The sequence below is a fragment of the Girardinichthys multiradiatus genome, chromosome 15 (genome assembly GCF_021462225.1).
Source record: "Girardinichthys multiradiatus isolate DD_20200921_A chromosome 15, DD_fGirMul_XY1, whole genome shotgun sequence".
Classification (NCBI taxonomy): Eukaryota; Metazoa; Chordata; class Actinopteri; order Cyprinodontiformes; family Goodeidae; genus Girardinichthys; species Girardinichthys multiradiatus.
Window position 1 is genome coordinate 11,996,219 of NC_061808.1, and position 15,779 is coordinate 12,011,997.

The 15,779-nt window shown below is 40.1% G+C and overlaps 1 protein-coding gene across 1 annotated transcript; it reads left to right on the forward strand.

Annotated features, from left to right (window-relative positions):
- Nucleotides 1-151: 151 nt before the first annotated feature.
- On the forward strand, nucleotides 152-15,742 carry tmem151ba (transmembrane protein 151Ba). Its single transcript, XM_047387012.1, has 2 exons — nucleotides 152-2,947; nucleotides 9,850-15,742. Exons 1-2 carry the CDS (start codon nucleotides 2,864-2,866, stop codon nucleotides 11,290-11,292), a joined length of 1,527 nt encoding a protein of 508 aa, XP_047242968.1. The 5' UTR covers nucleotides 152-2,863; the 3' UTR covers nucleotides 11,293-15,742.
- The last annotated feature ends 37 nt before the right edge of the window (nucleotides 15,743-15,779 follow it).

Below are 15,779 nucleotides of genomic sequence, written 5' to 3' on the forward strand. Positions count from 1 at the left end.
TATAACTGGTTGCTACAAAATTTCACACATACAACACTATTCATGGCACTCAGTGTTTATTTTCAATGAATAAGCACGGACTGAGTGTAACTCATGTTTATTTCACTATGTTGTATTGGTCAAAGATGCAGATCAGTCAACAGTGTGGAAATTTATAATTGTTTTCCAATGATCCTGTATATTTAAACAGATCAGGAAAAGTGAAATGTACAGCATGTCTCTGTGAAAGCCTGCATGGAGAAACCAATCATTTTTCATGTCAAGGAGCTGATATCTGACACCCCAGGCATTAAGTGAACTGCAGCCTATCACAGCTTGTTTTTTTCCTATTTTTTTGTTTTTGTGATTCGACCTTTAGAGGGCTCACTTCTACAGCTGCTGCTCTGCCTTCGGAGGACCAGATTAACAATAAATGCAGGCTATAAAACAGCTCTGACTGCTGGAAAATGTCAGAGACACATGCTTATTACCCAAGACCTGCCAACTGTTTTTATGTCATCTACTGTCATGTGTACTTGCTCCACCTTGTACCAACAGTCCAGTCCAATGTCCATACAGCGGTTGTGGAAAAAAAAAAAAAAGGAAAACATGGTTGTGTGCCGTGCATGACTGTGGCGAAATGATTTTTATGTAAACAGAAGGGAGGAATGAAAAATATTCTTTCATATGTGCTTAATCTTCTTATTGTCATTGTTTGTCTCCTTCTCACACGGGAAAAAACGATTATACTGTCCCTTTTGCCACAGTGTTACATAAAGCCAACATGGACCTGAACATTTTCAGCTTAAGCTGCAGTGTTTTTACATGGATAACTCAATTTTTTGTGTAGGCTGTCTGCAAAGGAAAGGAGAGGTGATAAAAGCTAGGTGTGAATGTTTTTATTTATAGCACGTAAACATGTTTTAGAATAAGAAACAAAATAGCTCTATGATACTGAAATTATTTTGCCATATTTTATGTGAAGTGCACAAATAATAAAATAAAATGGTCAAGTTTGTAATCTCATTTCAGGAGTATAAGATAATATGTTTATGAGAAATAAAGAAAAAGTTGTTTTACTTTTAAAACTGCTATTTTAAAATACAAATTTATGCTATGGAGTATACTAAAATGCTGTAATGACTTACATCGTCTGCATTAAAATATGTGAAATCAAATGTAGCCAATACAAATGTGGGACATCTTATTTTGTGTGAAAAGGGAGAAAACAAAATGCTGTGCAGAGAAGTAAAAGTAAAAAATTAAGTTACTTTTTCAGACAGGTGGCCAGCAGGGGGCAGCAGCAGGTGGGAAAAGCCAGTGTCATCACATTACACTATTTCTAAAACAACTAAGGAAAACTCCAGCCACGCAAGTGCTTTTTGTTGCAGCTCATTAAAGCAACTTTAAACCATTAAATGCAAATGATTCTTGTCGTTTTTAACAGTGAAATGATCATATTCACGTCTGTCCTTTAATGTTGAAAAAAATAAACATTATGTTACTGAAGAATTAGCGGTTTTCACAGTAGAGCTACTGCATTCTCAGACTGTAAAATCTGTTTACATGATGTTACTGTAAAATGGGAAGATATTCTGGGAAAATTATAATCTGCAATTTTAATTTTTATTATAAACTGCTGCTCTTCAATTATCTTGGGGATTTTCACTCTGGGTTTCTGTTATTTGTTCTTTTTTTACATGACATCTTGCAGCCTCCTCTTAGTTCATAGTGCAGAGAGAGAGAGCTGTTTTGTACAGCAAAGTTTCAGTTTTTGCCTGAGCCATCTCTCTCTTCTTAAAGCACTAACTTGGATTCACACACGAGACACCAAAGTTTGCCCAGGGATACATCATTATTCATCATTACAACATTATTCATTTATGGCAGTTTGTTCTGCAATTAATTTAACAACAGCTACGAAAACTATTGTTAGATTTTACAGTAAAACGGTTTTTTTCTGTTATTGTAGCTACTTTTTAGCTTTAACTTTACTTTAAGTTACAATACAAGAGCTAATGAGTTACTGTTGCCAGTAGGTTTATTGTAATGACAAACAATTTACAACGTAAGCGTGTGGAAGAACCTTTTTGTGGTTTTAAATACCCAACTTTAAAAACCTTGGTACACGATTGTTTAACCTCTCCCAACCCATTTGAAAACAGAATGATTCCATATTTTTCTTCAAATCTGTCAAAAGTCGCTCAATTTCTGTGCCTTCTGTGACGTCATCTACCCCATGCACAAAAAGCTGAAATTTGATTTTTTTTTTTTTTTTTCTTTCTGTGCACTTTTTGAAAACGGTGTAATTCGTGAAGTCTTGCAGTGAAAATCGGCATTCATTTCACATTTGTTGGTGAAAAATCCTCCACCGCTACAATCTCTACGCCTAAAAGGTTTTTATCTTGACCGCACAGACAAAACATGTCTTTAATGGTTGCAGAGGGTGGTTCCCTGTGCAGCAGCGCCTCTCTGCGCTCCTGCGTCTTATTTACATTGTGCTGTCGGACTGGCTGCTCACACGTGTCCCATCGTCTCGCCTCTTTGTCCTGCATCACACTTTCACTGGCTTCACTGTCAGCAACGGAGACGAGCTGACTGCATGCTGCGTTTGCCCTTTCCTATTGCTGCTTCTCCTGCAGCGAGTTGCTCAGCCTTTTGATTGGATTCCCTTAAAGCGGAAGACTTCCCACCTAAAAGAAAAGAAAGCAAAACACAGGCAGGTATGCAGCATCTCCTCAGCTCTTCTCCTCAGGTTCCAGGCGTACCGGGACGGTTTAGATGACGTGCAGAGGTGTCCTCCAGGTGTTTATGTTTCGCCCCGCTTTAGAAAAGACCTGTTCCACCGGGAGATTCATGGTTCGGCTTTTGTGTCGCTATCATCATGTCCCCAGCATCGGCTCCAGCAGCCAGTGAGAGCAGCACCACCGCGGTCCAAGAGGAGGCAGCGAACAGTCCCAGGGAGGAGGTATGAAGCTGTTTGCAATGTTTAGGTCACTCCAAATCAGTGGGATGAATAAATAAATATAACTTTTAATCAATTTTACTAATTTCATTAATAGGCTACCAGATTAGGTCCCCGCATTCTAATTAAAATAACTTGATTATAGGGTTTAATTGGAGTCCGATACTGTATATGACTGTATAAAGGAAATCGCTGAGCGTCTTATAAAGTGAGGCTCTGTGAACACATTAGGGATCCTGGTGCTGCCCTTCAACCGATTAAAGGTGTGAAAAGAGGGAAAACAAAGAAAGGACCTTACAGGAGCAAAATGGATTCTGACTGTGATTATATGACTGGGAAATAAACAATTTCCTGCCTTTACTACACTACTAAAACACACATGATTACTCCCATTTTGGCATATAATTATAATTAAACTTGACAAAGATGTGAATAGACTCCCTTTTTAAAAAGGTATAATGTCTCATCCTCCTGCAGACTACTGGATAAGTTACACATCCATTACACAAGAGGCTTTTTATGTAACCTAGCTGGTCTTATTATGTCAAGAGAAAGTATCCCTGAGTGTGTGAGACATTTATTTAAAGGCACAAAGAAGGGTTTTTTTACTCATAAAGACTGTTTTGAACTGAGTGCATTAGGTATGATACCAAATTGTAGAGGCTTTTGTAGAATACGCATAATACTGTCAACTGGTAATATCCCCCCCCAAAAAATAGAAATGTAAGTTTTCCATCCCTGTATGTTTATTTTTTATTTGGCTGCAAAATGAATACAAGGGCTAATCAATGTCCAAAAATGCAAGTCAAAATATTATTTATGAATGCATTAAACACAAAGTAATATATTTTAAATGTTTGTTTCTGGGTATTCTCTAGTTTCTCAGAAAAAATAGAATGTTATAACTTATACAAGCAGGGCAAAGACTGCTGACTTGACAGTTGTCCAGCAGACAGTCATTGACACCCTCTATAAGGAGGGTAAGCAACCATAAGCTGGTTGCTCACATATCCAAACATATTAATGGAAAGTTAAGTGGAAGGAAAAGATGTGGTAAAAAAGAGGTGCACAAGCTTCAAAAACCACCACGCACATACATATCCAGGACATGGGATACCAATGTCACATTCCTTGTTTTAAACCATTTCTGAACCAGAGACAACGTCAGAAGCCTTTCACCTCACATAAAAGTGAATTTTGCATTTTAATTGGAAATCCAGGTTAGACGGTCTGGGGGAAGTGTAGAGAGACATATAATTTTCACTCTGGGTTTCTGTTATTTGTTCTTTTTTTACATGACATCTTGCAGCCTCCTCTTAGTTCATAGTGCAGAGAGAGAGAGCTGTTTTGTACAGCAAAGTTTCAGTTTTTGCCTGAGCCATCTCTGTCTTCTTAAAGCACTAACTTGGATTCACACACGAGACACCAAAGTTTGCCCAGGGATACATCATTATTCATCATTACAACATTATTCATTTATGGCAGTTTGTTCTGCAATTTATTTAACAACAGCTACGAAAACTATTGTTAGATTTTACAGTAAAACGGTTTTTTTCTGTTATTGTAGCTACTTTTTAGCTTTAACTTTACTTTAAGTTACAATACAAGAGCTAATGAGTTACTGTTGCCAGTAGGTTTATTGTAATGACAAACAATTTACAACGTAAGCGTGTGGAAGAACCTTTTTGTGGTTTTAAATACCCAACTTTAAAAACCTTGGTACACGATTGTTTAACCTCTCCCAACCCATTTGAAAACAGAATGATTCCATATTTTTCTTCAAATCTGTCAAAAGTCGCTCAATTTCTGTGCCTTCTGTGACGTCATCTACCCCATGCACAAAAAGCTGAAATTTGATTTTTTATTTTTTTTCTTTCTGTGCACTTTTTGAAAACGGTGTAATTCGTGAAGTCTTGCAGTGAAAATCGGCATTCATTTCACATTTGTTGGTGAAAAATCCTCCACCGCTACAATCTCTACGCCTAAAAGGTTTTTATTTTGACCGCACAGACAAAACATGTCTTTAATGGTTGCAGAGGGTGGTTCCCTGTGCAGCAGCGCCTCTCTGCGCTCCTGCGTCTTATTTACATTGTGCTGTCGGACTGGCTGCTCACACGTGTCCCATCGTCTCGCCTCTTTGTCCTGCATCACACTTTCACTGGCTTCACTGTCAGCAACGGAGACGAGCTGACTGCATGCTGCGTTTGCCCTTTCCTATTGCTGCTTCTCCTGCAGCGAGTTGCTCAGCCTTTTGATTGGATTCCCTTAAAGCGGAAGACTTCCCACCTAAAAGAAAAGAAAGCAAAACACAGGCAGGTATGCAGCATCTCCTCAGCTCTTCTCCTCAGGTTCCAGGCGTACCGGGACGGTTTAGATGACGTGCAGGGCAAAGACTGCTGACTTGACAGTTGTCCAGCAGACAGTCATTGACACCCTCTATAAGGAGGGTAAGCAACCATAAGCTGGTTGCTCACATATCCAAACATATTAATGGAAAGTTAAGTGGAAGGAAAAGATGTGGTAAAAAAGAGGTGCACAAGCTTCAAAAACCACCACGCACATACATATCCAGGACATGGGATACCAATGTCACATTCCTTGTTTTAAACCATTTCTGAACCAGAGACAACGTCAGAAGCCTTTCACCTCACATAAAAGTGAATTTTGCATTTTAGTTGGAAATCCAGGTTAGACGGTCTGGGGGAAGTGTAGAGAGACATATAATTGAAGGTGCTCAAGTTCCAATGTGAGGTTTACACAGTCAGTGATCATTTAAGGACCCATGTCATCTGGTGGATGTTGGACCACTGTTTTATCAAATCCAAAGTCAGTGCAGCAGTCTAACAGAACATTTTAGTATAGTTCACACTTTCCTCTGCCGATTAGCTTCATGGATTTCTTTTTCCAGTTGGACATGGCACCTGCTCACACTGCCAACATACCAATACCAGCTTTAATGATGATTGTATTGCTGTAATTAATTAGCCAGCAAACTGGCTTGACATAAACTTCCTAGCGAATCTACATTTGAACAGATTTACTAAAATAAATACATTTTTGGATCCTCCAGACACTTGAATGCAATGCATCTACAGGCTACCAGTATGGTGTAAATGGTAATCATAAGGGAAAATGTTTCATTCTGGAAGTTCAAATCAGTGGTGGTTCAACCCTTTAAAATTTTCGAGGCAGTTTAATGCTATTTACTAAGTGCAGAGTCTTTTCTTTATGAATGTAACAGAATCGTTTGCCCCACAGTGTTTATGGTGCTGAGTCACTTCCATTCCTTCTCTGCTATCAGCTTTAATGTCCAGTCCTTTATATTTTCAGGCAATAGATATTTAACGGGCATCTCGTTTTTTGCTACAAATATTTTTAATTTATGTTCCTTTTATGTCAAGGCTGATTTATTTCACCTAGCAGAACATCTTCTGTTGCACACTGGTGCATTTATTTTAAAATTTCTTACATACCTGAATAAAGTGAACACATCCTTGCACAAAAAATCCCTATTTATGATGTTTAAACGGATCTTGTAAAATGTAACATGAGCCTAAAAGTATGTCGTATTGATTAATGTTATTGGAGTAAGATCAGGGTGGTGCTGAGTAAATACTCCTCCTCCAGCTGGTTTATCTCAGTAGGGAGTTTCACTGTTTATCCCCTTTACCCTGCAGGATGTAGCCTCATAGGTTGGCAAGACACTTGGGATCATGTGACCAGGGGGTGGAAGATAATTATGGAGGAAAAAAACATCTATTATTTATGTTTGTCTGTCACCCAGAAAACACAGAACCAATATGTTGGATTTATTATGAAACAATTGCATAAAACATGCCGATTACAATAGCATTATTCACAACCTGATTTAACAAGTCTAGTGTAAATTATTTTTTTGATTTTGTACCTGCACTTTGGCAGTAGCTCCTCAGATGAGTTATTAATCCTGCCAGTGGGGCCTGCTGTGCTCTGGGGGGATAAATTATGGCATCAGCTTTATGCTACCAAAATAAATGTTTGGCATTATAGTTGATCTCTTCTACTAACACCGATGGTTAACTAACCGTTTCGCTGTATGATAACTACAGCATTCTCCATACCTTTTGTTATGTATTTTATTACAGTAACTTAATCTCAAAGTAAAGAATGAATAAACATCTTGTCTTCTGTTTGAATGTGTTCGCCCAGTGGAGAAGAAAACATGGCACATTACAAAATCAGCAGTTATTTGATAAATCACGTGCTTTAAACAATTCATCTAAACTAAACAAGCCTGTTGCATTTTTTGAATGTATACTATTAATATCAGAATATCTAGTAACTTTAAACTAGCTTGTAAGGCAGAAGCATGGGTCTGTTGTGAAACAACAGATGAAGATATGGAAAATTATCCTATTCCCACTGTTGGGTACGGTGGATAGCCTGTTATGCTGTGGGCCTTTTTTGTCTCGCAAAGGCCTTGGGAATCTTGTAGAATTCACACTACTATGGGCTTTTTCCAAACATAAGGACATTTGAAAGATTTTCTTCAGAACTAGAGGCCTTTATTTTTCATTTTTCGACAGTAGGCAGACAGGAAAGGTAACCAGGTCCGGGACTCCAACCTGGGACGGCTGCATCGAGGACTATAGCCTCTATATATGATCGCACATTTGACCCCTACGCCACCAGCACCGCGCCCCACATAAGGACATTTGTAATGAAAATCTGCTAGCGTCTGACAGATAAGCTAACAATGGATCGCCACTGGGTATTTTAGCAGCATAATGATCCTAAACATATGGCCAAATTAACCCAGAAATTGTTCAAAAGAAAAACAATCAACCTTCTATCTTAGCTATTTTAGTCTTCAGACCTAAATCCTAAAGATGAGACCAACATTGAGCTATTCAGCAACACTCAAGGTTGCTCTAGCATTAAATATATAATAAATATATGCTCACTGTTTAAGCACAGTGGAGGAACCATGATGCAGCGGGTCTGTTTTTTGTTCCAGTGAGAGCCCTCTGAGAGGGCTTGGCATCATGAATTTTCTGAAACACCTGTACAATTTAAATAAAAGTGTGGTGGACTCTATAGATAAACTCAAAATGGGTCATCACTGGGTCTTTTAGCAGGATGATGGTCTGAAACATGTATTAAAATCAATCTAGAAAGGATTCACTGGACAGAAACTTAACCTTCTTCTATTGGCCCACCTGAGCACCCAGACCTAAATCCTGTAGAAATAGAAGAGAGCACAGGATAGGACCCATGCCTGTGGGGAATCTGGAGAGATTGTGCCGAAATACTTAGTCAGTTGTTTTTCCCACTGAATAGATGTACTTGGATTATTATGTGTGAAAAAAGACTACCACAAAAAAAAGATTAATCAAGAAATTATTTGAGTTTTTCTTTTACACCTTTGTTTTCTGCAGGTGCCATGGGTGGTGGGCATTGTTTATATTATCTAATGGGGCCAGATTTCAACCAATTAACCCATATTAGCTCAAAGGCTGTTTGCTTGGGACAGTGTCCATGCTAAAAGAACAAAAAAAAAACCCAATAATGTATTGTTTTTTTTTTACTGCTTTTTATGGGAGGTTTCTTCATGACATGACAGCTGTTTTTGTTCTTCAACTGTTGGGGCAGCAAAACTATTTGGTTAAACACCCTTCAACGCCCACGTGGGAAACGACAGTGACACCTGGAGAGGCGTTATCGGGAGGAATGGCCTCCCCGATCTGAATCCGAGTGGTGTTTCGTTATTGGACTTCTGTGCTAGTCACGGATTGTCCATAATGAACACCATCTTCAAGCATAAGGGTGTCCATCAGTGCACTTAGCACCAGGACACCCTAGGCAGGAGGTCGATGATCGACTTTATTGTCGTATCATCGGATCTTCGGCCGCATGTTTTGGACACTCGGGTGAAGAGAGGGGCTGAGCTGTCCACTGATCACCACCTGGTGGTGAATTGGATCCGCTGGAGGAGGAGAAAGCCGGACAGACTTGGCAGGGCCAAGCGCATAGTGAGGGCCTACTGGGAACGTCTGGCAGAGCCCTCGGCCAGGGATGTATTCAACTCCCACTTCCGGGAGAGCTTTGAGTAGATGTTGGAGACATAGAGTCCGAGTGGACCATGTTCTCCGCATCTATTGTCGATGCTGCTGCCCGTAGCTGCGGCTGTAAAGTCTGCGGTACCTGACGCGACGGCAATCCCCGAACCTTGTGGTGGACACCGGCAGTAAGGGACGCTGTCAAGCTGAAGAAGGAGTCGTATCGGCTGTGGTTGGCTTGTGGGACTCCTGAGGCGGCTGACGGGTACCGTGAGGCCAAGCGTTCCGCAGCCCGGGCTGTGGCAGAGGCAAAAACTCGGTCCTGGGAGGTGTACGGTCAGGCCACTGCGATTCTGGCAAACCGTCCGGCGTCTCAGGAGGGGGAAGCAGTGCTTCGCTAACACTGTTTAAAGTGGGGGTGGGAGGCTGCTGACCTCGACTGGGGACATTATCAGGCGGTGGAAGGATTACTTCGAGGATCTCCTCAATCCTGCCATCACGAATTCCCTGGTGGAAACAGAGGCTGGGGACTCGGGGTTAGACTCTTTCATCACCCAGGCTGAAGTCACCGAGATGGTTAAAAACCATTGCAATTTTGATCATAACTGTGTGTGAATCAGCTTATTATTACTTGTACAGTCCAAGGCATCAGGCAAGTTGATACAACTCATGCATAAACTATGCAAAAGCACTTATGAAGCAGAGACGTTTTATAAATATTTTATTTATATGAGCCACTGCCTTTAACTTTTGTTTTTCCATGTTAGTTCATTTCAGAATTTAATTGCAGTATTATAATTTATGTTATATTTGCTGTATTAGCTAATTATTACTGCTGACTGCCATTTCTCCCTTCTATTCCTGCAGCAGCATCCTCAGAAACAGTCTCTGGCCAAGTCTTTGTGCTCGGAGTCTCACTGGAAATGCCTGCTGCTGTCCCTGCTGATGTATGGCTGTGTGGGGGTGATAGTCTGGTGCCAGATGACAAAGGTCACGCGTCTCTCCTTCGACAGCGCCTACAAGGGAAAGTCCATGATGTATCACGACAGTCCATGTTCCAACGGCTACATCTACATCCCCCTGGCTTTCCTGGTCATGCTCTACGTGGTCTACCTGGTAGAATGCTGGCACTGCCACGCCAGGAACGAGTTGCAGTACAAGGTGGACGTGGACAGCGTGGTTGAAGGCATACAGCGAATGCAGCAGGCCACGCCCTGCATCTGGTGGAAGGCCATCAGCTACCACTATGTCAGGAGGACGCGGCAAGTGACGCGTTACCGCAACGGAGACGCGTACACCACCACGCAGGTTTACCATGAGAGAGTGAACACTCACGTGGCTGAGGCAGAGTTTGACTATGGAAACTGTGGCGTTAAGGACATCTCAAAGCACCTGCTAGGTTTGGAGGGATTTCCTATCAGCAGGCTGAGGTTTACTAAGTGCTTTAGCTTTGCCAACGTAGAGTCAGAAAACACCTACCTGACTCAGCGGGCTCGCTTCTTTACAGAAAACGAGGGCCTGGATGATTACATGGAGGCTCGTGAGGGGATGCACTTGAAGAATGTGGACTTTAAGGAGCATATGATTGCCTTTTCCGACCTGAATCATCCTCCCTGGTACGCTTCCAACTCTGCTTTCTGGGTGGCAGCTGCTTTTACGCTCTCCTGGCCTCTACGGGTGCTTATGGAGTACCGTACAGCCTGCGTGCAGTACCATGTTGAGAAGCTGTTTGGCTTTGACTATGTGCCAGCAACGCCATCAGAAGACCCTCCATATTGTCAACATATCCCACGAGTCAACACAATTGACAGCACAGAGCTTGAGTGGCACATCCGCTCAAACCAGCAGCTGGTGCCCAGCTACTCGGAGGCAGTCCTGATGGATCTGGCCCAGCTCTCAGGGAGCTGCAACAGCTACTCCATATGTGGGCGCTATGGCAGCTACAGGCAGAACTGCGAACGCTGCCACCGCGCTATCAGCAGCTCCTCCATCTTCTCCCGCAGTGCCCTGAGCATTTGCAACACAGCGAGCCCCCGCATCCCCTTCAGCGCCAGCCGCTTCTCTCTGGGTCGGCTGTATGGGTCCAGGCGGAGCTGCCTGTGGAGGAGCAGCGGGAGTCTGAATGAGCAGTCCGGTCCCACCGAGAGCACTCGCTGTCTGTCAGGACAGCAAACCAGCGAGGAGACCCCTCCAGCCTATCAGGATGCTCTATGCTTTCCTGTCCTCATTGTGCATCGCAATGAAGGGTGCCTCAATCATGACCATCGCTCTTTGCACAGGAACGGCTCCTGTGTGGAGACATCCCTTTGACCCACAGCTGCCTCAAAGTAACGAGACACACTAAGGCTGAGAAACCTCTTTAACGCTGGTTTGGGAGGATGCATATTTACAATGCTGTGCGAGTATTTTTTATTTGAACTTTTCTTATTATGGTCACATTAAAAAACACAAACTTTCAACACAACACAAATTAGTGCAGGATTGTGAAGTGGAAGGAAAATGATACATCCATCCATCCAACATTTTCCTTCGTCTTCACAACTAACTAGTCTTGTCTATGACATAAAATCCCAATTAAGAACATTGAAGTTTGCAGTTTGTACTGTAAAAAATCTGAAACATTCATGTTGTATGAAAACCTTTGTAGCGGTCTGTATGTTTTTACCACAGAAAGCATAAGGATCCACATACTGCTTGTAACAAACATGATTTGTTCAGATACTATCACGTCAGATAAAAACAAATAATCATTCTGAAGGATTTGGCAAAGTGCAGCCAGCGAGTCAGGTAACCATAACATGGCTTTAAACAACCAAGCTGGCAAATTGTCACAGTCCTAAACTGTCTTTAAAAGGAGTACCAACTTGGAAATACCTAGAGAAGTCACACCATACTTTAAAATGTCATATGAATGAATGATTGTGTTGGTAACCTTTCAGCTGACTCTAACTAGGGGTTTGATAAGAGGTGAAAGAGATGCAATAGTTTACTGATGCACAAGTGAAGCAGCAAACATAGTGAGATATTAAGAGACGTGAGTCATGCGACGCATGAGGGAAAATGCAAACATCAACAAGACTCAGCAGTTTCCTTATAAAAATACCTCTGATGACGTCATTAGTCAAGACTACATAGAAAACCAAAATATAAGCATGTAGAATATTCTGATCGTGGCCCTATTCACTCAAAATCAGCACAGATAAAAAACCTTTTTAAATATCTGGTGAATAAATCATCCAGTAAGCAGAAATCAGTGTGTTTGCAATGCCATTACACACCCTTCCTTGCCACATATAGAACATGAGGATGATGAATAATTTAGTACAGAGTAGCTGGAAAACATGTGAACTCTAAACAGAATTACCATTTGAAACTGTATTTTTTATTTCACATTTAACCGTACTGCTCAGGCTCCCTATTTGTTGAAGTGCCTAACATCAACCATTTCCGAGAAACATCTGCTTTCACAATCTGAACCATCTCATCTCAGCCTCTTCCCAATAAAACGACAGAACAGCAGGCTGTGGTATGTCATGGAGACATTGATTTTCTGATGTCATTATTGTTGAAAATGGCATCTTACTATAAATCAGGTCAAACATTCTTTCTGATGTTTTTCATAAGGCCCTAAATAGATCAAAAGCGAGCTCTGCACTGCTGCTGATGCATATTAGAGAGGCATCTAGAGAGCTTGTCATCTAACTGTAAAAACAGGTCTGGACTTGACACTGTTAGTGCCACATTCAATAAAATGACAGGATTACCAGAAAATAAAACTGAAAACGTACTTTCTCCCTTCTCTAAAGGACAGCCAGGCCATTCTCAATATTGTTGTAGACTTAGAGAAATGCAAATTTAGATTAAAATTAGAATATATAATATGAGCTATAACAACATTTAATTACCCTTTGAGATTAATAAAGTATTTTTGAATTGAATTAAATTGAATTGATGAGCAGCAGATGCAGTGAAAACTTGAGGATTTGCTTCTGAAATGTAAAATAAAATGAATCTAACAATTGCTTCGGGTTCATAAAATCCTCCACACTTATTGGCACCCCTGATAAAGATGTGAGAAAACGTTAAATAAATTTGTCTTTTATAGCTGTAGTATAACCTCATATTGAAAGAGAGAATAGCAGAAAACTGCAGCATTTTATAGTCACCAGGTCTCCATAGCATCCATCAGATGCTATCTACATGCCAACCATTAGTTTGGGCGAGATGCTAGGAGAAGCGAATTTTCCATCCTACCATCACAAATGTAATGATGTGGCATTTGCTAAACGCTACTAGAACTTCAGCTCTTACCTCACTTTGGTCAGATAGAGCTTTCAGCATGAAACCCTCCTGATGGATCTGATGCAAAGCAAAACAAAGGATGAATAAATAGAAATCCACCTTAGGCCTTCTGTTATGTATGGTGTAGGATCCGCCAGGATATGAGGTTGTTTCTCCTCCAAAAATGAGTGCACCTGTGATTTAGTAAAAACATCAATTAAAAACCCCTAGTAAATACCTTATGTGAAATTTTTATCCTCACTGAATACATTTTGATTTTAAATTCCAAGAAAAGGTTGGATTTTTCCAAAATGCGAGATTATTCTGCAGCAGTGATAGATGTGTTTCTTTGAAAGAAAACATTTTTACAAGGTATTCCATTAAGTGTGGAGGGTGTTGCAGTTTGCCTTTTTCATCCCTCTTCAGTAAAATAGAAAAATTACAATGATATGTATAGTTAGCACATAATTTTTGATACAAAGTGTTGTCTTGTTAATTTAATATGGTTTGCTATCAAAGACGCTGTTCTTACGCATCACTTACTAATCCATGAACGGTATTTGTCTGTGCTCAAACAATTTTTCAGTGACTGGTGTATATTTGGGTTTATACGCTAGATAAAAAGCCATCATACTCACTGTATGCCATATGAGGTGTTATGTTTGGAACTATCTTTATAGCAATGCCTAAAAAGATAATAAAAAAATAGGAACAGGGACTGGATTAAAGGTTCATTCAAACCTCAAATGTGTTGATAGCACCTATGCAAGGCCCACCACCCTCAGGATAGTGTCAATGAGTTAGCTTGCAACAACATTCCTGCTGACACTTCCTTCTCTTTTCATTGTGATGTTAGTGTCCTGTAATCTATTTGTATACGGAAGTTGGGATTTCCAGGTTCCACGTTGGAAGAATCAAACATAATGCCCCCTGACGTCATAGGCCTCCAAGCAGTCCCCAGTTTCAATAACCAATATGGCTGCCATGCATATAACAACATAGTGAAAATTGAAAGTATAAATTATTTTTTAGCACCTCTGACAGTTTGTACCTCAGTAAGATCGCTATTTGTGAACATGCTTCTTTAGTGTTTGTACATAGAAAATGGAAATTAACACATTTTAGTGGTTTTTACAACAGATAGTCATGAGCACTCCAATAGTTTGAATATCTCAGACGCAACCCGAGTGTGACATTGTTACTAGGTCCAATGGCACACAACATCAGTATGTCTGAGACCTTTCTGACTGTTAAAATCATTTTTATATATCATTTACTTAATAAAGTAGAAGCTGATGTGTAAATAACTACTAAATAACTACTTTAAGCCCCAAAAATAGGTTGCTATTTAATAGGAACAATGAATGGTAATGTAGGACCCAAATGTCCCACTGTGACAAGTTAGCAGATCAGTTTCACTTTAAATTTTTTTTGGTCATATCTCAGCCTGGATTGGGTTAAACCCAATGATTTTTTTTTCTTCAATGGTTACATATGATTTAGCTTTTATTTATCTAAAATCATCCCATTCTCTCAGTTATTACCAGTCAGCAAACCTTCATGATGGAGCCACTGTGATATTTAATCAAAGTCATTTGCAAAAATAAAACATTATTAAAGGAAATTTGTTTACAGGTACAATGTTTACATTAAACGTGACAAATAAGCTTGGTGTATAAATCAGTCTGAAAGACCAATAGTTTTCCTTTGCTAGAATAAAGGATTTTGTCATGAAAGGCACTAAACCCTTTATCACGTCTGGCAAGAAGATTACGTAGATTAAACAAAACGATAGATTGTATGTACAGTTTCAGTTGAGATTGTTATGAAGCTCATCTTTTTATATCTGTGTAGATGGGCGTGTGTAGGGCAGGGAGGCTTTGTACTGTAAATAAAATAGAATTGAGAGTGATGACTGTTCATGTAGATATTAGCCTTAGCTAAGTGTGTCCCGCACACAGACATTGAGGCAATGACAGCAGGAAGAACTTTGATGTTCAGGTGTTTAATTGTGACTAAACTATGATTTGCTGAATGCAACACAGTTAACACCAACTTTATTCTAACTTTTCTTTGTCTCCTGAGCAATTTTTGTGCCCTTTAGCCACACTTGTGAACCACTTGAATGCAATCTTTTTGCTACGTCAGCTGCCATGTTTGGAATGGCATCAAAAGATGGTGCATTCACACTTCAACACATACAGCACAGTCTTTTTGTCTAAAAGACGTTGAGGTTATATATTTTTGACCTTTGATTTCTTTTTGCAAGATTAACAGAAGCTCACTTTTTATGTTATTGATATATTTATTTACATGAATAACACTATTTGCTTCCTTAGCAGTCAATAATGTAGCTTAAAAATATTTTTGCGTATTTTAATATCACCACAAAGCTGCCTTGATGTTACATGAGGAGTGACTACCAAATATCTGTTTTAAACTGGATAAAAAGTTCAATAAATGAAAATGGTCATTTAAACCTGCTTTGTTTTTTCTCTGTGTTGCAGACAGGGGTG